The sequence below is a fragment of the Podarcis cretensis genome (genome assembly GCF_951804945.1).
Source record: "Podarcis cretensis genome assembly, chromosome: 3".
Taxonomy (NCBI): Eukaryota; Metazoa; Chordata; class Lepidosauria; order Squamata; family Lacertidae; genus Podarcis; species Podarcis cretensis.
The window spans coordinates 101,267,253-101,293,075 of NC_137172.1; the positions used below are offsets into that span (position 1 = coordinate 101,267,253).

General features: G+C 42.9%; 1 protein-coding gene across 6 annotated transcripts in view; it reads left to right on the top strand.

The window, feature by feature from the left end:
• Positions 1-25,823, top strand: part of ARHGEF10 (Rho guanine nucleotide exchange factor 10) — a 97,503-nt gene that overhangs the window by 36,721 nt on the left and 34,959 nt on the right. For 5 of the 6 annotated variants that reach the window (XM_079969649.1, XM_079969653.1, XM_079969654.1 and 2 more), the window contains 8 exons: positions 66-245; positions 2,889-3,005; positions 4,336-4,428; positions 6,088-6,258; positions 8,046-8,191; positions 11,863-12,035; positions 24,233-24,348; positions 25,420-25,547. In XM_079969649.1, the coding sequence (XP_079825775.1) occupies positions 66-245; positions 2,889-3,005; positions 4,336-4,428; positions 6,088-6,258; positions 8,046-8,191; positions 11,863-12,035; positions 24,233-24,348; positions 25,420-25,547 (1,124 nt within the window). The remainder of the gene's footprint in view (positions 1-65; positions 246-2,888; positions 3,006-4,335; positions 4,429-6,087; positions 6,259-8,045; positions 8,192-11,862; positions 12,036-24,232; positions 24,349-25,419; positions 25,548-25,823) is intronic. The other variant, XM_079969652.1, reaches the window with a different exon arrangement.

A 25,823-nucleotide genomic window follows, 5' to 3' on the forward strand; every position in this document is an offset into this window, starting at 1 on the left:
CTATAATGAAAAACCTTTATTTGAATTATGGCTGTAACTACTTTATCCTTTTTTTAAAAAATCAGCAGTACGAGAAGCCTCTTTCAGAAATGGAACCCAAATTATTGAGCGAGAGGAAACTGAAGATGGTGTTTTACCGAATTAAGGAGATTCTTCAATGCCATTCCATGTTTCAAATAGCACTGGCCAGTCGTGTCTCTGAGTGGGATTCTGTTGAGATGATTGGAGATGTCTTCGTTGCATCGGTACGTAAACCATCACAGTTATATAAGTGGCCAAACTTGCCCTGCTGCTGCTGCCTGTTTTATTTAAGACTGAGCTTGGCAACAAAATTAGAAAACAGCTCTGGTTGTGCCAAGCTCAGTGAAGATCCCCATCGCCCCCGTAATAACCAGAGCATAAGAAGGTCAAAACATGTTGCCCACTAGCCCCTGCCTGTGTCCCCACATCGCCTTGCCTGTTACCTGCTTCTCAGTTGCTTAGCTGTGGCAACAGATGGAAAGTCCTTGCCTCGAACCTTCTGGTATGTAGCTGCAGTATGTCAGAGACACTAGGGCAGGGATATCCAGTCTGGTGTCCTATTATTGGACTCCAACTCCCATCAGCCCCTGCTAGCATAGCCAGTAGGAAGGGATGATGGGATTTGTAGACCAACAACTTCTAGAGTCTGACTACTGCAATGCGCTCTACTTGGGGCTACCTTTGAAGGTGACCCGGAAACTGCAATTAATCCAGAATGCAGCAGCTAGACCACATAACACCAGTCCTGAGATATCTGCATTGGCTCCCAGTACGTTTCCAAGCACAATTCAAAGTGTTGGTGCTGACCTTTAAAGCCCTAAACGGCCTCGGTCCTGTATCCTGAAGGAGCGTCTCCACCCCCATCGTTCAGCCCGGACACTGAGATCCAGTGCAGAGGGCCTTCTGGCGGTTCCCTCATTGTGAGAAGTGAGGTTACAGGAAACCAGACAGAGGGCCTTCTCGGTAGTGGCGCCCACCCTGTGGAACACCCTCTCTTCAGATGTGAAGGAAATAAGCAGCTATCCTAACTTTAAAAGACATCTGAAGGCAGCCCTGTTCAGGGAAGTTTTTAATATTTAATGCTGTACTGTTTTTAACACTTGATTGGGAGCCGCCCAGAGTGGCTGGGGAAACACAGCCAGATGGGCGGGGTATAAATAATAAATTATTATTATATATATTATATAGAGGGCATCATGCTAGCTATCCCTGCCCTAAGAAACGCAGCTTTCCCTGCATGTCCATACAAAGGACTCAGATACGCTAGGGGGAAGGGAAACAGATTAACCCAGCTCCATTATATTTGGGTTGCTGCTTTAGTAGTTATACCAGCAGTTTAGTGGCTTGGGAAATCTTCAGAAAGATATAATTGCTGTCACAACTGCTGCTGTTGCTGCCCGTTAGGTAAGTGGGAAGTGAGTTATTCTTGGCATGGACTGAAATGTGATACGAAGAACCGACAGGGACATAAAGCTCACCTCCTTTTTCTGGCAAGGAGTGCACCCAGAAGAACCACGCACCGTATTTTTTGCTCTATAAGACACACTTTTTCCCTCATAAAAAGTAAGGGGAAATGTATGTGTGTCTTATGGAGTGAATGCAGGCTGCACAGCTATCCCTGAAGCCAGGAGAGTGAGAGTGATTGGTGCACAAAGACTCTGGAGGCTTTCTGTTGCTTTCGCTGAAGCCAGGAGAGCGAGAGGGATCGGTACGCAGCGATCCATCTTGCTGTTCTGACTTCACTTCGCTGGAGAGGTGCTGTGCAGCTTTCCCTCTCTGCGCAGCGCCCCTTCAGCAAAGCGGCAGGAGAAATGGAGCCCCTTCCATTTCTCCTCCCGCTTTGCTGGAGAGGCACTGCGCAAAGAGGGAGAGAATTTTTTTTTTCTTGTTCTCCTCTAAAACTAGGTGCGTCTTATGGTTGGTTGCATCTTATAGAGTGAAAAATACAGCATTCACGGCATAGGTTTCTGCCTTTTGAAAGAACGACGTGACCTGATGCTGGCTTGGTTATGTGCACAGAATGGAAGATGGCAGGATCTCCAAGGATGTGCTCTCCAGGGAGCTAGCTTCAGGCACCAGACCAATTGGCAGGCCAACTCTGTATTACAAAGATGTCTGCAAATATATGACATGAAGACTGGCAACATGGACCCCACTGTGTGGGAATCCCTTGCAGACGACTGCAGTGCCTGGACACAGACAGACAGACAGACAGGTTGTGCATCCATAGCAGTGATCAGAGGAGGAATGGCCGCTGGGAGGAGCACAGAAAGAGGATATGTCATGATACACCTACATGAGCCCACCTGGATGCTTTCATCTGCGCCAGCTGCAACAAAACATGTCTCCCCCATATCAATCTCTACAGCCACAGCAGGCGCTGTAACCTTCCAACAGATTGACTTCATCCCCAAAGGCACACTCCTCCCATGGTCTCCTGAGACAAATGCCAACAATATTTACATTTTCATCCCACTTTTTGTCATGGAACTCAAAAGTCATGTGCATAGTGATCCCAGGCAGTTTCCCCTCCAGGCACTGACCCAGACCTCTTTGGCTTTTCAACACGTTTGTTAGTTTACTGCATAGTTTTTGAGTTGCTGAAGATGGGTGGAATTTAGGAATGTTTGGACTGAGATCAAACTACTTCCTCCCCCTCCCCAAAACTATGTTCTTGAATTGTCAAAGTCCTTAAGTACAGTATAATCTGGATTTAACTGCCATATAACTTCTGTGAGTCTTAAGTGCTGAATTAAGAGGCTGGTTGCTGAACTATGGCGAAGCGATTAAAGCTTGGTGCTCTGACGTAGATAATGCGAAGGAGCTAAAAGATTTCCGACTTTACTCTCTTTTTTTATGTATTTCAGTTTTCTAAATCTATGGTGCTGGATGCTTACAGCGAGTATGTAAATAATTTTAGCACTGCTGTGGGGATTCTCAAGAAAACGTGTGCCACTAAACCTGCCTTCCTTGAATTTTTAAAGGTGAGTGTATTGGGCTTTTAAAATTCTGAAGTAGGTGGGGCAAATAGGAGATCACAAATTGAGGGAAGGATCTAACTCTGTGGCTTCGTTTTTGGTAGTTTGGTTTCATGGGTTGTCAAGGCAATTATGAATAACCAGTGTTCAGATTTTGGACTCAATTAATTTAATTCTGTGGATACACGACCTTCCGGTCATAAGTAATGGTAAAATATTTACAGCCATCTATGCAGTATCGCTTAGTGAACTATTATTCTTTCCATGTCTAAAGCTCAGACTGTAAGTACCATTGTTTGTGTAGCCAAAATTGTACTTTTCACATGCAAGAGGGAGCATGCCCAGGGGTGCTCCAAAGTTCGCAGAAAAACATAAACTCCTTAAGAAAAGGCTTTCAGGGGGAACCTTCCAAACAGCCATGCAAGGCCTGAGCACACTCATAGGGTACAAATTGCTTGCTAACAGTGTGAGGTGAAACCATGGAGGGGGAATGGAATGGAATAGCTAGACTCTTGAACTTGAGAACTCCATGCTGCAACATTTTGTTGTGGGTCTCGACCTGTAGAAATCTACTTTTTGGCGAAGCACAATGTAAAAATGGGCACACAGTGGCCATATTAGCACATAATGCTGACCAAAAAACCATAGTTGGCTGCATCGGACAGAGCATGGGTTGCATGCTAGTGCAGTCACCTTGAGCAGTCCTCCCCACCCCCCGAGTTGAGAAACAAACCAGGGAATGGTTGGTGTGGCACTGCCTCCAAACAAACCACAATCAGAAGCTTTGCTTCCCAATCATGATTCGCTTGTGAGAAACAAATGGCAAGTGACACAAAATCACCCACTCCTTTATTTATTTCCCTACTCTAGGAAGAGAGGAGCAAAAGCTGTACATAGCTTATGCACTGGCTAATTTGCCTAATTGAGCCTCTTGGGCTTGCCGATCAGAAGGTTGGCGATTTGAATCCCCACGACGGGGTGAGTTCCCATTGCTCCATCGCAGCTGCTGCCAACCTAGCAGTTCGAAAGCACACCAGTACAAGTAGATAAATAGGTACTGCTGCGGTGGGAAGGCGAATGCCCTGTTTTCCGTCACGATGTTCCGCTGTGCCAGAAGTGGTTTAGCTATGCTGGCCACATGACCTGGAAAAGCTGTCTGTGGACAAACACCGGGTCCCTTGGCCTGAAAGCAAGATGAGCACCGCAACCCCATAGTCGCCTTTATCTTTATCAAGAGGTCCTTTATCTTTATGTTATATGTGAATACAACTTTTACCTCTGTTATTAAAAAAAATGTGGTAGATACAAAGAAAGACTTGGCCCTTTCTCATTACAGCAATGCCAAGAATCTAGTCCTGATAGAATTACACTCTATGGCTTAATGATGAAACCCATACAACGCTTTCCTCAGTTCATCCTACTGCTACAGGCAAGTGCAGTCTGATCATTCAAAGTACTTGCATGCACTGTTCATTGGTTACAGCTCAATGTTATTTGGCTAATTCTAAGTAAAAATTAAATGCACCATGTAATGTACTATGCAGTTGTATTTTTGAAGCCAGTGAGACTGTGTATGTTTTCATCAAGAAATGGTACAAGTATTACCCAATTTCATATACAAATAAATGCAAATGGTTTTCATGAGCAGTTTGAATTTTCCATCTGCTTTGTTTTGTATGCTGTTCCATATCCAGTTGCGAGCTCGAGAAGCAATTATGCAATGTACCTATTCATAAGAATAATATTGCAATCTGACATGCAATATATCACCAGTGCCAAATGGATTCTTCAGGAAAATTGGAGGGGGCAGGGCAAGATGGGATGGAAGTCAAATGGCTGAACACCACCTCAGTGCAACATATTGCTACAGATCCTACTTGTAGTATATAGTTTCATAAGCTTTTCTTCCTCAGTCCTCCCCCGCTTCCAGTGCTGGCATTAATAGCCTCCTGATAGCCTCCTAAATGGGACGTGGGTGGTTCTGTGGGTTAAACCACAGAGCCTAGGACTTGCAGATCAGAAGGTTGGCGGTTCAAATCCCTGCAACGGGGTGAATGCCCGTTGCTCGGTCCCTGCTCCTGCCCACCTAGCAGTTTGAAAGCACGTCAAAGTGCTAGTAGATAAATAGGTACTGCTCCAGCGGGAAGGTAAACGGCGTTTCCATGCGTTGCTCTGGTTCGCCAGAAGCGGCTTAGTCATGCTGACCACATGACCCGGAAGCTGTATGCCAGCTCCCTCAGCCAATAAAGCGAGATGAGCACTGCAACCTCAGAGTCGTCCACGACTGGACCTAATGGTCAGGGGTCCCTTTACCTTTACCTTTAGCCTCCTAATGCCTGAGCCATATGAACTCCATGTCTGTGAAAAAGATACTGCTTAGTTGGTCACCTTTTATTGTAGAGCCATGACTACATGGAATTTAGTAGGGCCATGTTGCAAAATATCCTTTGGAACATAAAACATTCCACAGAAATATAGAACTTGCCCAACAGTACAGAATCTATCAGGTGATGATCTGATGGACTGGAACCATTGATAACACTTCCTCATTTTTTCCCCTTATGCAATACATAGATGCTGATATTTTGCACCCAAAGTATCAGTATTGTGCGGCAAGAGCAGGACAGGAGGAGCATAGCAGCCACAATCTTTGCTCTGAGAAGCCTGCATGTTTGCTCATTTGCATGGCTTAGTGCTGCACATGCAACTGTGCCTGTATATTCGAATGTAATGTACAGCCCACAACATAGAAATAGGTTTAAATGGATTAATGAGCGATTGATAGGAAACTATCATCTGGTTAAAATATGGCCCTTGCCTCACCCCTCCATGTAAGGAGACATCCTAGGCTTTAACAACCTGGATGTGGATGGAAATTTGTCAAATCTGGGGTACTGGGAACATTTTTGTCTGTGCATCTTTCTTGACATGCCAACCATATTCTCAGGCACGTGCTATAGGTACACTTTAGAGGTGATGATGGGATCACCCATCATCATTTTTTATGATGAGATCATAAAAAAAAAATCTTGACTTGTGCTGAAATAGTAACCATAATAATTTGGGTTTTTTGGGGGGGTCTTTTAAGGATATGTTGAAGAACACGACTAAAGGCCACCCTGACAGACTGCCTCTACAGATGGCCCTCACAGAGCTTGAAACATTGGCAGAGAAATTAAACGAAAGGAAAAGGGATGCAGATCAGCGCTGCGAAATAAAACAAATCGCAAAAGCCATGAATGAGCGTTATCTGAACAAGGTTGGAACAGCCATCCTTTTGCTCCTTCCTGATTTCTCTTGTAGAGGAAGTAGATATCAGACAAACCAGATGCCTTTCACATTGAGAGTGTGGGAGTCTATTTTTCCCCCCTTCCTGTGCTGGAAAATGGCATTTTGAGGTCATGTGTTTGGTTCAGTAGCACTGTAATGCTGACAAGCCATCTTCTAAAATGTACCATGTGGTTTGGGGTAGCAATTGTGGTGGAGATGTTTACCCACCAAGGTCAATAACTTTTTTTGTCTTTATCCTTCCCCATATCTTCAACATATACTTTGCACAAATGTATTTCTGTTTCAAGCAAACTGGAAAACACAACTCCAGCCAGTACCTTTTAACCTTTTCCCTCTAATGTTGTGTAGGATATATGTTTCAAAGGCATTTTTTCCTTTTTTAAAAAATGGAGTCAGAAACTAGTATGAAATAAGTGGGCATGACATGAACACACCAAAAAAATAAGCACTTCTCCTAAGTCCCACTTACCCCATTGGGAAAGATTTAAACAAAGGCAAAAACATTCTTTTTTAATCAGGCCTGTAGATTTTTTTTGGTTTTGCTGGTTTAAATGTATGCGTTAGCTTTTTGCTTAAAATATTGAATGCTACTTTGAATTTCCATGGCAAACAAGCGACTAATAATTTTAATTTTAAATTTATTTATTAAATTTAAGTTGTTGTTGTTGTTGTTATATACTACTACTACTAATAATAAAAACAATAATGCTTCCATTAAGTAGAAAATAAGTGTGACCAAGGGAACAAGCAGGAGTCAGACTGGTGGGTTGGTTTGTGTTGATGAGTGTGCAGTGCTATGAGCCCTTCTTTTATACTATGTCTGTCTCCATTCAAATGCTAAAACATATTCTAAGGCTGGATTGAGCCAGCAGCGGAGCAAGCCGATTGGGCGCCTCGGGCGGTGCGTGTGCTCTGCGGCCAGGGGCGGGGCCAGCCGCCCGCGGGATAGGGCGAGCCAGGGCAGGGCTCCGAGGAGTCTGCCTGCCTCCTCCCACTCATCTGCCCTACAGCTGAGGAGGAGCCAGCGGGTGGACCTTTTGGGGCAGCGTGGAGGCTGCGGGCGCCCAAGCCACCGTGTCACTCTCAGGAGAGATGTGTAGCTCAGGCACACTGCAGGCCCCGTGGTGAGTGCCGCCTGGCATTTTGTCACTCCTTTCAGTTGTGACACCTGGGGTGGCCCGCCCCCACCGCACCCCCTTCCTCCATCCCTGGATTGAGGCTGTATCATTTTTGCCTTAAGAACACCCCATCAGAGTAGGAATCAACAGCTGTGGTCTCTGGAGTTGGAGTTGCCAACCTAAAGGCAAAAGGAGGGTTTAGGCAGCGGTTCTCAACCTGTGGGTCCACAGATGTTGTTCGACTACAACTCCCATCATCCCTGAGCTCTGGCCTTGCTAGCTAGAGGTGATGGGAGTTGTAGTTCAACAACTTCTGGGGACCCACAGGTTGAGAAAGGCTGGTTTAGAGGGAGTGTCTGTAGCAAAACAAAATTCTTGTTACTCAGTAATAATTGCAACCACCACCCCTTGACCCCATTCTCAAAGTGATTATTCAAGGAAAGTTGTTGATGAACTTGCATTGACATAGCCAAGGTTTTAATAAAATTTACAAAAACTGTTGTGGGTGCCTGATCCTGATTCATAGAAGCTTTTAAAACAAAAAATAAAAACCCCATTTCTAGGAGTGTTATGAATTAGTCACTTTGGGGTTCTCTCTCCCTCTCTCTCTCTCTCTCTCTCTCTTGCAAAACTTCAGTTACTTAGCAGTGGGAACAGGTGCCTCGTGCGAACTGATGATATGCTGGAAACTGTTTACAATGACAGAGGAGAAATCGTGAAAACCAAAGAGCGGCGACTCTTCATGTTAAATGATGTACTGATGTGTGCGACTGTGAATGTCCGGTAAGATTCTACCTGCATTCTCTAAAACAGAGAGTGGGAGAGTTCCTGAAATTTGGCAGCACTGTTTTGTCTTTTTTTTTTTAATTGTGCTGATCACTGTGATGTTGAGGTGTTCCATGGGTTTGAGGAGATAAATAAAATACCTATGGGAGATATCAAAAAGCACCTCAAAAGTGATTGCAAGCCATTGCAGGCACTGCACCCCATAAGCAGGGTATCACTTCCTTATCCCGGTACTCTGAAATCTTTGTGCCTTCTGCTTCCTCTGTGTTTGTGGTTCAGAGAGATACGATCCCTCATAACCTTTCTCAAGAGTAGCCAAAATATGTAACTACAGAGAGTGCAACAAGTCCTCCTCTAGGCAAGTGGGCAGGGAGAGTGGCTTGGTTGCTGCTCCTGTTGCAGCTTAGCTGTAGGGTACCCTGAAGAGTGTGGGACATGGGTGGCGCTGTGGGTTAAACCACAGAGCCTAGGACTTGCGATCAGAAGGTCGGTGGTTCGAATCCCCGCGATGGGGTGAGCTCCCGTTGCTCGGTCCCTGCTCCTGCCAACCTAGCAGTTTGAAAGCACATCAAAGTGCAAGTAGATAAATAGGTACCGCTCCAGCGGGAAGGTAAACGGCGTTTCCTTGCGCTGCTCTGGTTCGCCAGAAGCGGCTTAGTCATGCTGTCCACATAACCCAGAAGCTGTCCCTCAGCCAATAAAGCGAGATGAGTGCCGCAACCCCAGAGTTAGCCATGACTGGACCTAATGGTCAGGGGTCCCTTTACCTTTTAAGAGATCTTTACAGCTGTGAATCTTAGGTACACTTGAGAGTAAGCCCCAACTTAATTCAGTGATACTTATGTCTGAGTAAACATTCATAAAACAGGCTGCAAAAGTGCCTGGCTTGTTTGGGAGCCAGATTGTTAGTGTCAGATCTATGATTTTATAGTCAACTCAGAGCGGAGTTATAAACTATTAGTATACACTGCAGAAAAGGAGAGACTGTGTGTGCGCGCGCATCCATGCATGTGGGGGGCTGCATGATGTGCATGTTTGTTGTGTGTGTGAATTTCTAAGTTTTGTGAAGTGGCTACACACCGCTTTTGCATGTGGTTCTTGGTGGACTGGCCAAGGAGCAATGCTGCCCTAAGGCTGAAAAGGATATCTGAGAATGTGGAGAGAGAGAGGATGCAGTTATGCTGAACAGAAACTGTGTTGCTGTAACTGTTACACATGACTTTTCTGTTCTGCTGATTTTGTGAATATGGGAAGGGACCCAGGTCAGTGAGAGTGCATGCTTTTTATGTAGAAGGTCTCTTGTTCAATGTCCAACATCAAGGGATATCTGCTAGAACTATGGCACTGGGTTAGATGGCTTGAGAATCTGGCCCAAATCACCTTGATTTCTGTTGCCCTTCAGATTGTTGTTGTTATTATATTTATACCCTGCCCACCTGCCTGGTTTTCCCCAGCCACTCTGGGCAGCAACTAGCAGGATAGTAAAAATACGAAAAAAGATATCGAACATTAAAAACTTCACAGGGCTGCCTTCAAATGTTTTCAATAAAAGTTAGATAGGTGTTTATTTCTCCCTGTGTTCCACAGGGAGGGCACCACTACCAAAAAGGCCCTCTGCCTGGTTCCCTGTAACTTTGCTTCTCGCAGTGAGGGAACCAGCAGAAGACCCTCGGAGGAGGACCTCAGTGTCCAGGCTGAACAATGGGGGTGGAGAGGCTCCTTTAGGTATACTGTGCCAAGGCCACTTACTCTAACTCAAACTCTCACCCCTTGCAGACTGTTGGGAGATAATATGAGTTGCATTCCAGCAGCATTCTGAAGGATGCTGAGTTTGTTTAGACCTAACTCACTGTGAGCTGTTTGGCTTTTTCTGTGGGTGCGGATTAGAAAGTACCTTTTTGTTTGTAGATATTAACACTGTAATCATTCGTGTTTTGAATGTGGGAGATGTGGGACAGCTCTGTTTCAAGCTCTGGCATAGATTTTCCTGACATATACACATTCCATCTTTTAAAATAGGTCACCAATGCCCATCCTACAAATCCGATCAAGTGGAGTGAGGATTGCAGAAGCTATTTGCATAATATAATTAGGCCATGATGCAGCAAATCTTTTTGCTCCATGTTTTGCAGATCACAGTTGGGCTCCTTCCCCCTTTTGTTTCTCCCATTGTTCACAAACAAGTGGACAAGTCACAGTGCATTATTCAAGCCCCATCTAGTGCTGCTAGGAATCTCAAGAGAGAGAGGGTTGCATGAGGGCGTAGGTGGCACATATTTACAAATGTAGGCTGAGTTGGTCTCTCATCACAGAGAAGCTCTATTCAGCAGCATTCCTATGGCAACTGCAACATGTCCTCTGAATTTGACATATTGAAGAAAACAGGCCTACCCTGTTTCTGAGCACCAGTTTAAAAACGCTAGAAGGAAAAAAGAACCTTCTCAACTTAAGCAAGCAATTCTGATCCAAGATTTCTCTAGATATAGTCATACGTGTTGTTAACAACTTTTAAGCATATTGAATCGCATCCAGACTGCCCTTCTGCAAATGGAAGGGGCTGAGGTTCAGCAATATCTACTGGAGAGCAGTGCAGAAGGGATGATTGCCACTTCTAAGCTGCATTCTCATCGCCAAGTTGAATGTTGTTTGCAGGGTATGTCGTCCACCTCCAAGCATCTAGCACATTTTTTCCAGAAGCACAGGAGACTGTAGGAAGAAGGGGCAGCCAGCAAAAATTGCCTCCTTCCTACAGAGCGTCCAATGGACAGAGTTCTGCCCACAGGTTGTTTAGATGCTGTTATCATTAATGGGGTTTATAATTTCTCCAACTTTCTCCTCTCCTTCCATCTGAAAATTTACGGTCTTGTTATGTGTTTGTGATTTAAAATGAAGGGTTGTTGTGGCTATTCTAATATTTCTCCTGTTCTACTGTGCGCCTGGTTTTTTCCTCTTGTAGGATTTTATATGAACATATATATTTAATCTATCAGCCTTCATTCATATGCTTGTTCTTAGGGCCAGCCCTATCATAAGGCAGAATGAAGGTTGCCGCCTCAGGCAGCTGATTTTGGGTGTCATTAAAGTGTACTTATTATCATTGTTATTATCAGGGAAGAATAGAGTCACTTGTCAGAAACAAAAACTTGAGGTGGGGGTGGGATTCTAGTTGCTGGTTTGCCTCGCACAGCATAACGCCTTGGGCTGGTTCCGGCATATTCTAATGTAAATATCTATGCAAAGCATAAAAGCAATATGTAACCAAGGTCTCAGAATAGTTATACAAGGTGTTTCCTCAGAGCACTGTGTCCTAGGGGGAGAGTGAAGGGAAGCCTGCAAAACTGCCTTTTCCTTTTGCATGATATCATTTTATCCTTTAATTAGGAAAATAACTTTTCCTTTGGAACCTCCCCCCCCCCGAAGCAGCTTAAAAATAGTAGAACACCTTTAGGAGAAAAAAAAATAAAGAAAAGTATATCAAAACATTTTCATGAGATTTTCAGTGCCCTCAATAACCAAAAATAAAAGTGAACTTTGAGCACAAAACAAGACATTAAAAGCACTATATACAGTTTGGAGTTATCTATGCAGTTGAAAGTGTCTGCTGGAATTTAAATGTCTGCTAAAACATCTCTCATGCTGTAAACTGTTCTCTTGTGGCCTTCTTTCAGTTCTTCCCATGAAAACAGTGGCATTGTGACTGGCGAAAGGTACTTACTAAAATGGAGTGTTCCCCTTGGGCATGTGGACGTTATAGAGTATGGGAGCAATGAAGGTCAAGATGAAAACTGCAGATTCCCTCCCCAACATTCCTCTGAGAATATTGCTGTTAATGCAAAGCCAAGTAAGTATCAGCTAGTATTTTCTTATGGCTACTCCTTTCTCATTGTTCATGAGTTGGTGGAGTGCTTTCCTTTATGTCATTACCATACCACAAGTTATGCTTTTATGTTAATATTTGGAAGCATGGCTCCCCAGCTCTAATGTTTAGAGAGTGTGATCATCTTGGCGTAATTTGATATTATGCAACACTTCTATTGTGAAAACTAGAAATACCCAGTCTGCCAAAGTTGAACTGGCATCCACTGGTGAAGCTGATGTCTAGTGAGTAATATTGACATATTCTGAAATTTGTGTTCCAGTGTCAGTGGACTAAACACAGTTTTCAGACAATTGATTATTTGGATAAATAAGCACTTGGTTTGGTCACATTGATCTCAGATGACTAGAAGTTAGATGGGGTGGGGTATAGCGTCTCAAAAAATTACTGTGAGCTAAAAAAATGAGGACATTTTCATGTTGAGCAGATCTAGAGGTCTGTAAGTACTTCACATCTGCCACAACAAACATGTGTTTTATGTTATACCAGGCACCTTGTATGAAATCCACTCTTCCTGGTGTAGTTTAAAGTAGTCTACATTGTGTGTGCACTGCTTCATAGAAGCATTTGACAATACTGAGTGTGCCCCGTGTCCTATGACTTCTCAGTTGCAACTGTACCACCTGTATAATGTATTATTAACCTGTGAAACTTGCAGAGCTTCTGAAGCAGGTGCACATGTTGTCTGGGTAAGACTCAGTGTTGGAATACTTCCACCAGATATGAAGGATTGTATCAACTGACTTTCCTACCCACCCATATGCTGGAAGCAGGCTCTTACAGGCTTTCTCATTTTAGGACTAAAACTTGGAGAGCCAACATCTTTCTTTTAAAAACAACAAACCTTCTTATACAAAGTGAACTAGTTTCTGTTCATTCTGGAAGAAATAAAGAACAAGCTTTTATTTGCCTAGGCAGGCAAATTATGTGACCCATGAGAGCAGCAAAATAACCAGACTGTGATGGGATGGTAAAGGTACCCCTGCCCGTGCGGGCCAGTCGTGTCCGACTCTAGGGTTGTGCGCTCATCTCACTCTAGAGGCCGGCAGCCAGTGCTGTCTGGAGACACTTCCGGGTTACGTGGCCAGCGTGACGAAGCTGCTCTGGCGAGCCAGCACCAGCGCAGCACACGGAAACGCCATTTACCTTCCCGCTGTAAAGCGGTACCTATTTATCTACTTGCACTTAGGGGTGCTTTCGAACTGCTAGGTGGGCAGGAGCTGGGACCGAAAGACGGGAGCTCACCCCGCCGTGGGGATTCGAACCGCCGACCATACGATCGGCAAGTCCTAGGCACTGAGGTTTTACCCACAGCGCCACCCTTGTGATGGGATGAAATCAGGCCAATTTTTTTATTGACAGCAGCAGGCAGGGCAAGGGTGGGCATGGCATTGGATCCCAGGATCAGTTCATCATTCCACAAGCCTCATGTTGATGAAATGGATTAGCTGGGTTTGGATCGCTCCAAACTTATACTATGGGACTCGGCCAGTGTTGAACCTTGCAAGCCAAGCAAGCAAGGTCTCACTGGGGAACCAGGGTGCAGATTCCAACCAGATACTGAACCCACGTTTAGGTTTGCTGTGGTCAATCCTCCCCTTGGGCCCCTTATGGGGGCTCCCTATACTATGTTGATCCTGCCCAATGCCATTTCTGCCATCACACAAAACAATGTTCTTCCGCCTAACAACGGAAAGCCATATTTTCACTGAGGGAAAACCAAGTGCCTATCAGGTTGAGAGGGGGTGGGAATCATTTCCAGCCCTGTCAACCAGTGACCCAAAATTGCTCTAACCCAAGGGCGGGAGGGTGGGCAGGAAGCTCTCAAAGCAAAATGTCCGTGAGCTCCAGGGGAAGCAGCCTTATATAGAGTTTCCTCTCCTCTCTTCAGCAAGGGCTCATGGGACAGATTTTTCTCATGAGCCCATCACATAGAGAATATATTGCGCAAAACCATGCCCAGTATTTTGCTGCAATCTATGGGCCACAGCGCAGCTGGGCAAAAGCATCCCATGATTATTGGGCACGGAACAGGGCTTTCAATCCTTCAACCCATCTTGTACTACAGTTCTTTAAAGGTTGACCAGGTTTATTGACAAATGAGTCCTAACTAATGTGGACAGCTTCTGGTTTCCATAGGAACACTGAGGATCAAACCAGATACCCCTTTGGTTTTCAACCCCCATCATGCATTGCTCACATTGAAAGTGCAAAATGTATAGAAAGGAAGTTATGTTGTTGACCCTGCCCTGGTGTTGCATAACTTTTCCTGCCCACAACATCCATGCATTTGTGTGGGTATCTGAGATAGGGGAACCTTCACACTTAAGTCTATGTCAGGCTTCCTCAAACTCAGCCTTCCAGATGTTTTGAGACTGCAATTCCCATCATCCCTGACCACTGGTCCTGCTAGCTAGAGATCATGGGAGTTGTAGGCCAGAAACATCTGGAGGGCCCAGGTTGAGGAAGCCTGGTCTATGTGATCCTGGAACTCTGGTGAGACATTGTTTTCAGCTGTGATTAACCGGACACCAATGGAAGGTAACAAGCAGATATGAAGGAGTTGAAAAGGCACTCATAGGTCTATATAAATGGCTGTCTGCCTCCACAGATTTATCTAATCCTTTTTAAAAAGTTATTTGAAATTGTGGTGATGGTATTCCATCTTGTGATAGTCAGTTCCTTAAGTTAATTATAGACTGTGTGAAGAATTACTTTCTTTTGTCAGTCCCCAGTTTACTGCTGATCTGCTTCATTGGCTGATCCTAAATACCTGTTGCTACGAAAGAGAATTTTTCCTCCACTTTTGCCATATTGTTAGGCTTAACTCTTAAGGAAGTAAACAGCTTCATCGTTTACTTGTCCTTTTCTGTACCGTCTCTAGCTTGAACTGAGAATGGGAAACAGGAAATTGTTCTAATTGCATTTAAGAGTATTAAGTTCTTAAGGATTACTTCGTCTAAGACAGCTCAGAAAAAATGTGTTTATATGTTTTATAAAAGTAACCTTAGTATGTAACGAACAACCTTGTTGTGAATTGTTAATTGATGGTGATTTGTGTCCTTGGCTTGAATCACCCATACAGCATTTGTCTATTTTCTCTTCAATAATCTCAACCATACAAAATCATTTCTTTGTAGGGAGAGAAGTTGTTGCAATACCGTCCTCACACTGTCTGGCTTCTACAACTTTACCTTTCATTTTACCTTTGGTTAATTGTATCAAGGGATATGGCAAGATAATAGATTTTAGTTAGAACTGTGTTTTGAGGATTTTGAATCCCTCTTTATCCCTCCTGTAAATATCACATAAAGAATGAAAAATTAAGCTGTAAGCCAGCTGGATACCATTTTATTTATAACATTTTTTTTGTTTTTAAATACAGCAACTTATGCATATTTAACTTCTGCACATTCAGCTTTACACACTTGGCAAGAAAAAAATTAAAAACAGGAAAGGGGTGTGGGCATGCAGGTAAAAAGACTTTGTCAATCTCACCCACCATTGAACCCAATGTGTTTTGACTATATGCAATTTTGGCTTCCGAAGCAATCCTCGGACTTACTATAATAACAACTTTCTTTACTTGAAATCCCACTGCTTCAGAAGGCTGTAGGAACTACTTCCTACAGCTGTAACTAACCCTGTTGCTGTGCTTTGCAGTTTGTGTTCTGAGCCCCAGGCAGCTCTTTCGATGACATTTTCCTAAGGATCCTGGCCTAGGCATTTATATATATATATATATATTTTTAAATAAATTTTTTATTAATTTCCAAATTTTTTAACATAAACAAAAACAACATAAAAACAAACACAAAAAATCATATTTTCTTAACCTTATTTCCATAACCCTCTTTTCCCGGACTTCCCCATACCTTTCCCTTTTTGCATCCTTAATTTTAAACCATTATTCAGCAACCCTTCTTAACCAATTAAATGTAAATTCATTCTCCTTTTCAATTCCACCCTAAAATTAAACACAATTTGCCGCTGCAATTCTATGTCTTCTTTTCCCTCAGCATTTTAGCACTCCTCAATTTTATAATAGTTCTTAAGATACATCTTAAATTTCTTCCAATCTTCTTCCACAGTCTCTTTCTCTTGGTCGCGGATTCTGCCGGTCATTTCTGCCAATCCCATAAAGTCAATCACTTTCGCCTGCCATTCCTCCAGCGTGGGTAGCTCTTGTGTCTTCCAATACTTTGCTAGAAGAATCCTTGCTGCCGTAGTAGCGTACAAAAAGAAATTCTTATCCTTCTTCGGCACCAACTGGCCGACCATACCCAAGAGAAATGCCTCTGGTTTCTTGTTAAAGGTGCACTTAAGCACTTTCTTAATTTCATTATAAATCATTTCCCAGAAGGCCTTAATCTTTGGGCAGGTCCACCAAAGGTGGAAAAAGGTACCTTCAGTCTCTTTACATTTCCAACATTTGTTATTGGGCAGATGATAAATCTTCGGAAGCTTGACTGGGGTCATGTACCACCTGTAAATCATTTTCATAATGTTTTCTCGTAAGGCATTACATGCCGTGAATTTAATACCTGTGGTCCATAACTGCTCCCAGTCAGCAAACATAATGTCATGACCTATGTCCTGTGCCCATTTAACCATAGCAGACTTCACTGTCTCATCTAATGTATTCCACTTCAACAGCAAGTTATACATTCTTGATAAGTTCTTAGTATTGGGTTCTAACAGTTCTGTTTCTAGTTTCGATTTCTCCACCTGGAAACCAATTTTCCTGTCTTGTTTGTAAGCCTCCATTATTTGAAAATAATGGAGCCAATCTCGTACCTTGGACTTTATTTTCTCATAACTTTGTAATTTAAATTCACCACCTTCTTGTTCTAAAATTTCAGAATATTTCGGCCAATTAGTTCTCATATTAAGTTTCTTTACCTCCTTGGCCTCCATAGGTGAGAGCCACCTGGGAGTTTTATTTTCCAATAAATCTTTGTACCGTATCCAAACATTATATAGTGCTTTCCTGACAATATGATTTTTAAAACCCTTATACACTTTAACCTTGTCATACCAGATATATGCATGCCAACCAAAGTTGTTATCAAATCCTTCCAAATCTAGAACGTCTGCGTTTTCAAGAAGTAGCCAATCTTTTAACCAGCAGAAAGCTGCCGATTCATAGTAGAGTCTTAAGTCCGGCAGGGCAAACCCCCCTCTTTCTTTAGAATCGGTAAGTATCTTAAACAGGCATTTATAGATACCATTCCATTCAGGTGGTACAGTGGCATCAGCCTCTCTTGTGGTACAAAACTGGTTGGCATACAAGGCGCTTGCTAGGCTTGGTCACATGGTTACTAGAGCACTGTAGTTTAGGGCATTTGCACTAAATAAAATCAATCAGCAGAGGAAGTATGTTACGTAATAGCCATCCAAATCCCAAACACTTTTTGGAAAAGTGAGCATCCCAAGGGTGGGAATTTCATAGTTTTGGTACCACCATGGGCAAAGGTCCTGCCCTTCAGAAGATGGGGTTAATTGAGGGCAAGCTCATGTGGTCCTATATTATCGTATCGTATTGATGATTCTATTCTATTCTATTATCTCTCATGTTTGGTTCATATTACAAGGATTATAAATTATATGTAAATGTCTATCGAGCAAGTAGAAAGCAAATATTTGGTTTCTATAGAGGTTTATCTAGCAGAGCCTCATTGCTTCATCTTGGATCATCCTTATGGCTGGGGTGGTTTAGTAGCTTTTAAAGACATTGGTTTCACACTTAGGGCTCAGAAGTAGCTGGCTTGATTTCAGCAGAAAATGAGTACAACTTAAAGCTGAGCTAGACAACATCCCTGTGAAGAGCAAGAGGAATGATTGTGACAAAATTGGCTTGGCTTGATTTTTAAAACACAAATCTGTAGGAACCATTAATACTGTCCTAACTAGCTGTGAAAAGGGCTTTAATGTCTTAAATCCTCTTCTCCTGAAAGAAAAATAACTTGTTAACTCAAACGTCTCCACTTTTTAACTGAAATAGGCTCTCTGTATGGAAATAACAAAAACATATTACTCCTGTTTTGGTTGCGCTTCAGGAATAATATATGCACTCAGAGATGTGGCAAAGATAGCAAGTGCGCTGCTCTGAATTATTTAAACTTCCAATATCATTTGTGGCAATGATGCAGACAGATGCTGTGATGAAGATTTTATTTTGGATTGGTTTTCCACTGTGTATTTTTGGATTTCTTTGTGTTACGGAGATGACAGGCAATTATCAAACATTTAAGGCATATATAGTATGATGGAACCTTCTTCTTTTTAATGGAAGCTCTACCATAGTCCTATAATAAGGGCTATAGTGGTTTGTTTCACTTTGCTTCTTAATAAAACCCAACTGACCTTCTTAAAGCATGCCAGGATTTTACCACCAAACATATGGCTGCTTCTTTCCTGACCTCGGAACAGTTTGATATTTTTGTTGTACCGCAGTGCTTCTAGAGCAGTAGACTGGGATTTACCTGTGGGTCTTGGGCAATTTTCAAGTGGGATTCATTGCCACATCCTGCTCACTTGTCTGCCCACTTCCTAGCGCTGCCATAGCCTTTTATTGGACCAATGTTTTGCATACTGAGTAAAAGTAGCCGTGGCCGGTGTTATATGGTCTCGGTGGCCACTCCCAACCACCAGTCTAGCTGCTGCATTCTGGATTAATTGCAGTTTCCGAGTCACATTCAAAGGTAGCCCCATGTAGAGTCCATTGCAGTAGTCCAAGCGGGAGATAACTATAGCATGCACCACTCTGGCAAGACAGTCTGCGGGCAGGTAGGGTCTCAGCCTGCATACCAGATGGAGCTGGAAAGTGAAATAAAATATCTAATAATAAATACTTTAAAATGGGAATAGAAAGGGAAGGGATAATAGAGAGAACTTGCTGCAGGAGGAAGAAGTAAATGTAAAGATTGAGCAGTATATGTATATGTTCAAATTGGAACCTCTTTGCATTGTGAAATCTGCTTTATAGGTCTATCTGGAACCGCTGTGCTAAGCAAACTCCAGTTCTTCTCTTCTTCCTGCACCCAGTTTGTTTGTTCAACTGTTGTCTTGGGGGTTGGGGGGGGCGGGGTTGGGAAGCTTTTGGAGGTAGTCATGGAAACGGCAACGTGCTAGTTCCAACTCAAAGTGAACGACAAGTGAAATGACTATTGTTGGGGGTGGTACAGATGTAAAGAGCTTTGCTTACATAACAGAAATGTGCAGGAAGTTTGTAGAGCAGCAGGAGCTATAAATAAAACTCGGCTGCTTTATCACTGGCTTTGACATTAATGATGAATCTGTAGAGCCAGGAGTTTGGTGATCAACATCTAAATCACCACCGAGGCTTTTTCTTTCTCATTTAGCTAAGCCTCTGGTGGATTTTTTGTTTGTTTCTTTTTCACAAACAGCACCAGGCTTTGTTTTTTTTTTAAAAAAAAATTTTTTAAGTGTATTTGAAGATACTTGATAAGGTGAAAAGCTGGAATTATCCTCTTGTTTGGCTGATTTGTGATATTGTACAATATAAGCCTTGATTTGGGGGAGGAGAAGGAAGAGAAGCATGCAAATTGACAAATCTGTATATACATTCGTAATAACTGTATTAATATTTTTTGACACTTGGAATGAAAATGAAATAAAAAAATTATCCAGAAAAACCCCTCCTTCCCCATATAAAACTTTTAAGAGAGGACCGAAGGCTTCACTTTGTTTAATTGTTCTGGAGTACAGTCAAGTTAGTTGGTTTCCTTCTCTCTCCTGCTCTTTCCCTTAGTCCCCCTTCTCCACCTCCATCTTTATTTTGTTTTGAGGCAGGATCTCAGGGAAACACAACCTTGCGTGTCCCTCTCCAAGTGTTCACTCAAACAGACTTCTGCAAGAAGTAGAGATTTAATAAATAAATAATCAATGCAAATAAAATATGCAGTGTCGCAGTTGCCCCCAGTTCCCAACCAGCTCCTGATCTACAATGCTCCTCTGGAGAAGAAGATATCTCTTTCTACCCCACCACTTTGGGATGAGTGATATCTCTATATGGTACCTTTTCCTTCTCTAATTTTTTTCTCCTTTTTTGAAACACCCCAATCAAGTTACCTGTGCTTGTCTGCCAAGGAAGTTGACATATCTCCAGATATATAGGTATTGTAAATAATTCTGGGTGGTGGGGTTTCAACCGGTGCCTCTCTTAGCAGCTGTGATCTATGCCAAACCTTTCATCACTATTTGGCTGCTTAAGCTTCTCATTTAGGCAAAATCGAGATCCGTATTTGGGCTTTAAAGTTTGGGCCCAAATTTTATAGCAACATATAGTTGCTGTAGCTGCTGTTCCTTCTCTGTCGCGCAGATTTAGAACAGTGGCATTTCCCCCCCCCCACCCACCCACAACAGTAATTCTGTATTGTACTAAATTAGCTGTAGGCCTAATCTGGGTTTTTACAGCTTTTCCTCACCCTTGCAGCCCTTCGTTCTTGCGTGTTTTGTTCTGTTGCTTGATTACAGTACAAGCAGATGGCTCAGTAGGCAGAATCAAGACATGCACACTTGCCCGTGCAAGAACCGTAGCTGCCTTGTCGCATCATGCCCTACCATCCTTCACAGCATTATTCACAATTGACATCACCTTCAAGCACACAATTGACCTTGTGTTTCATCTCAAGAATACTGCATATTGTCAGGAAAGTCTTCTCTTCCTATGTTGTCTGTTGCATTGGGCGCGTGAGTATACTGAATTGTCAGATTGATGCGCAGGAAGGCTGTGGCCAGATCTGGGCAAAAGGTCAAGTGCTATCTACTGATATCAAATGCTCCTAGGTCCTCAAGCATTACTCTTTCTTTAGGGGGTTTTAGTACTTCTGTTTCCAAGTTGCTTAGTTAACGGCTTTTGCAATTATTACATGTAAGGTAAAGGGAAAGGTACCCCTGACCGTTTGTCCGCAGACAGCTTCCGGGTCATGTGGCCAGCATGACTAAGCCGCTTCTGGTGAACCAGAGCAGCGCAAGGAAACGCCGTTTACCTTCCCGCTGGAGTGGTACCTATTTATCTACTCACACTTTGATGTGCTTTCGAACTGCTAGGTGGGCAGGAGCTGGGACTGAACAACAGGAGCTCACCCCATCACGGGGATTCAAACTGCCGACCTTCTGATCACAAGCCCTAAGCTTTGTGGTTTAGACCACAGCACCACCCGCGTCCCTTTCCTATTACGTGTAGGTGCAGCTATTAAATAGAGCAAGTGCCTGACAATGTCTTAAGGATAAAACAGGTGTTGTCACATAATTCTCCATGCAGAAGGGACACTAGTGCCACCCCCCTGCTCACTGGAAACTTAAGGTAATATTTTTCCGACAATCTCACCTTTTTGGAAAAAACGTGTTCTCACCCCCTCTCCCATCACATGCAAACACAAGGCTGTGTTATTATTTGACAGAACTGGAACATTGGAAGGGAAGTGAACTTTCACTTCTGACTTTATTCTCCTTCCTCCAAGGTTTCTGTTTTGCTCTGAGAGAAAAAGCTGCAAGCCCAGGGTTCAGGCATCAGGAGAAACCTGGGACTCAGCTACTTAGTCAAAATGCAGTGTTTTAAATGTGTTATGACACCAGATGGTGCTGCAGAGTTTGATCCTTTGGCAGTGTGATTTTGCATTATGAGCTTTACAGTGCGTTTCCTGAAAACAGTTTTTGCTGGCTTGTTACCTGCAATTGACACAAGATAAGCTAAAGAGCTTAGTAAACAAGCTTTGTAGTAAATAATATATAAGAGAGGACAGTATGTAAATGACTTAAAGCAGGGGTATATCTGTCCCCATCTGCATGTTTCCAGTGGGAGGAGCGTAGAAAGAGGATGATGTTTTTCAGTTTGACAAACTACAAGGCTTGATGACTAAGCTTTTTAACAACGAAACGTTGGATTACCGGAACGACGTCCGAGCACGAAACCACTGGTATATCACAAGTGGACTCTTTATTACTGCATTTGTAATTGTTCAAGATAAAAAAATATTTTGTAAAAAGAAGAAATGAGCACTGAACCACTGATATATTACAAGTCAACTCTCTATTTACTGTGTTTGCTATTATTTCAGATAAAACCTATTTGAGAAAGAAACTACTTTTGCCATTTTTATGGACGTTTGTTGTTTGTTTACAGAGAGTTGCCTTGGTGATATTATCTTGTGTCGATTGCAGTAGTCATTGTATCACCACCCTGTTCGTTGACTTGTTACCTGGCAGTGCAGCAGGAGCAGGGGAGGCGAGGTGCAGAGTGAGAACATTTCGAAAATGTGCACTATAGCATGCTGCATGTTCACATTAAACTATAGTGGACCCCCTGGTTATGAATTTAATTCATTTCGGGGGTCTGTGTGTACCCCGAAAAGTCAGTAACCAGAGGCGCTGCTTCTGCGTACGTGTGCAACACGATAGTGCGCTTCTGCGCATGTGTGAGCGGCGAAATCCAGAAGAATACACTTCAGGGTTTGCTGCTTTCGCAACCCGAAGATTACGTATCCAGAGCGGTATGTAATCCGAGGGTCCACTGTATAGTTTTTAGCTGTGGTTTCATGTGACATGTGAACTAGGCCAATATCATCCTTGGGGGATAGCTGCTTCCACTTCTCATGCTCCACTCTCCTGCCTCAGGAGTCTTCATAAAGGAGCAGCTGCCAGGGCACCTGCGAGACCTTTTTGTCAGGAGTTCAGCCTACACTTGAGTAGGACTCTGGCAGAGACACAGGCCCAACTTGCATGTTGCCTCCCTCCTGGGCGATCGTTCAGGAGCTTCATTAGCTTTCTTCAGCCCGAACATCACAGCGACCGATGCCAACCGACATCGGCACACATAGGAATCCGCAGAGTTTGCGTAGCATGTGCATGACAGACCTCAGCAACTCAGCATTTTGGCTAATCTACTTTATTTACATATAAACACACACAGAGCACTGCAACATGGCTCCCTCTCTCTCTAGCATCAGACAGCAAAGAGAAAATGAACAAAGGACAATAGTCCCACTTCACGGAACACAGTAACACAAACATCCTGTCTTCGTCACTTCCCGTTCTTCCCACGTGAAAGACAACAACACTATGACTGCAAGCATGGATCAGGAATTCTAACACTTTTGAGTCAAGCTTACCTTCCCTCCTTTTTCTACTTCTAGCTTTTTGAGCTCATCAAACCTGGTGGTTTTTTTTTTTTGTGAGTGGATTCTGTAACATGCCATTGACACAATAATAGAACAGTGGTGGAACAGTCATGCAGCACCTTCCGCACATCATTTCTACTCTTTTAGCTGTTCTGAAACACTTGTCCAATGTTACTGCATTATTCTTGCCTGGAAGAGCACTCCTACACAACAAAAACCATACCACACATTTGTGGTATATAAAGCTACCAGGATTTCATCAGGAAGTTGCAAGACATGCACTGGTTGGAAATGAAGCCGTATATCTGCCCTGCATCTTTTTCAGACGGAAGCAGGATGAGAAGTGAGATTGTGTATAAGTGCCCCATACCACCTTGAGCGTAATTCATCATGAAGGCACAATAAAAAGAAAGTCTGGAAGGTAAAAGTTGGGGTGGATGTGCTAGATACTAATGCAGCTACTTTGAGATAGTGTGAATTGATCTATTGGTTAAACTTCATGATAATTTTATTTTTATATATTTTGTGTGAACCCAGCGTTTTGCTTACTATTTCTGCTGTAGGCAGATGCCAAAGAAACAGGTCACCATTTAGTTGAAAAAGCAGCAAGTGATGGGAACTTAATCTGCAAGTCTCTTGCAATTACACAGTTTCTCCTCCCATTTTAATGTTGCTGGTACTTTAATGCATTAAGAATTGGCAGGGTTGTTGTCTGTAAGTATCCGTGTAGCCTGGCTCTTCCATTCATTTTCAAATGTGGTTTAATCAGTATGCTTGTTGATTTTCAGCGGAGAATATCACAAACAAAAGGTACCCAATTTAACTCAGTCTGTTTTGCAGGGGAATTTCCAGCTTAAGGGGAAAGTCTGTATTTTGTTAACGCGAATGAACTAAACCATTCTTCTTTGTAGCTGAAATAAAGGATGCTGTTCTTGTGTCTTTGTCCATAAAGCTAGCTGTGGCAACTCCTACTATCCTCTTGTATGTGTATAACTGCATGTTTTCAATGTGTTTCAGACAAGCTTTATATGGGACCAGGGCAACTGTACCACGATTTGCAGAATCTATTACACGATTTGAATGTAGTTGGCCAAATCAGTCAACTAATAGGCAGTCTTAAAGGAAACTACCAGGTAATAATAACTCATAAAGATTGAGTTGATTCTCAGATATGCTTTCCTGTTAGCTAAAGAAGTTTTTGATGTGAAAGTGTGTGCCCAAGCACATATACTCTGTTCATACCCTTAATTAATTGGTTTACCATTAAATGTTTTAACTTCAGAGTTGTAAGCAGATTTTATATGCCTTACTGATCTTGTTTTACTCCACTTCTCTTAAGTTTGAGTTGCAGCATATTCTCACCTTTTGGTTTGATGTGGAAGCACACCAAACTGCAAGTTGCAATTTATTTATTTTTAGGAAATATTGCCATACAATGACGGTGCGTGTCGGTGGTGTTATTGATAGTTAAGTTGTTTTAATACAAAACACTGTACTGTCTCACCACTTAAGCACTTAACCAAGACACTTAAAAAAATTATTTGGTTTTTCATTCGGCTGTTTGTTATACTTCGTGTATTTGTGAAAGCTCCCCTCAGACACATGATGGTGCCAAGTCGATGCCATCCCATTCAGGTCTGCCCTAATCACTTCTGAAATGGAAGGTGTAGTTGCAGTGTGGTACAAGGGATTGTGGGTGGCAATACTGATTCAATCACCTTGTTGTCACTCTTTCTCTGGAGACCCCAACTCCTAAATGCTTTGCTCTCAGCTTTTGCTACCTAGGTACTTGAGGGGGGGAGGAATTATTTTTTCCATTGTAGATGTACTTAGGATGTAAGTACTCCCATTGTAGATGTACTTATTTCCCCAAGAAATAACTAATTGGGGAAATAACTAATTAAGAGCCCCATATGTGTGTCTTTTCAGAAAAGTTCCATTTGAGAGCTGGAGCAGTTGAAGGCAGAAAAGCAGGGAAGGGTTGCCTAAGACAGTTTGGTGCTCCAAATTGTGCTCCCTCCAAATATATTTTCCTTAGGGGGTATTCATACTAACTAGGCATTAAGTCTTAATGCTTTTCTTGTGGCTCAGGCTGCTAGTGTCTATCATGCTGAGCTAGGGGTTCTAGTGGTAGAGAGAAACTGGAAGCATAAACTGAAAATAAACTTGGTGTTCTTCTTCTTTTCTTTTCCCCTTTCCGTCAGAATTTAAATCAATCAGTGGCACATGACTGGACCTCAGGTTTACAAAAGCTTATTTTGAAAAAAGAAGACGAAATCAGAGCTGCAGACCGCTGTAGGATTCAACTTCAGCTTCCAGGAAAGCAGGACAAGTTAGTAGTGATCTAGCGCTGTTTGCAAGGGTGTTGTTGCAGGGTAGCAGTAGCTGCTGCCAAGCACCCAGACAGTGGCTTGTAGAGCCTCCACCCAGAACGGGCACCGTGGGAGAGGGAGAGTGTTCTCTTTCTTCTGAAGGCTGCTCCAGAGTTGTGATGGAAGAAGCAAGATGCAGTTGGGTTGTGAAGGAAATGCAGGTTCTGGTGGTAGGGGAGAGACCATGGCTGTGTACACGCATGGCAGTTAAAGTGGACTCAATGCATCCCATGTGT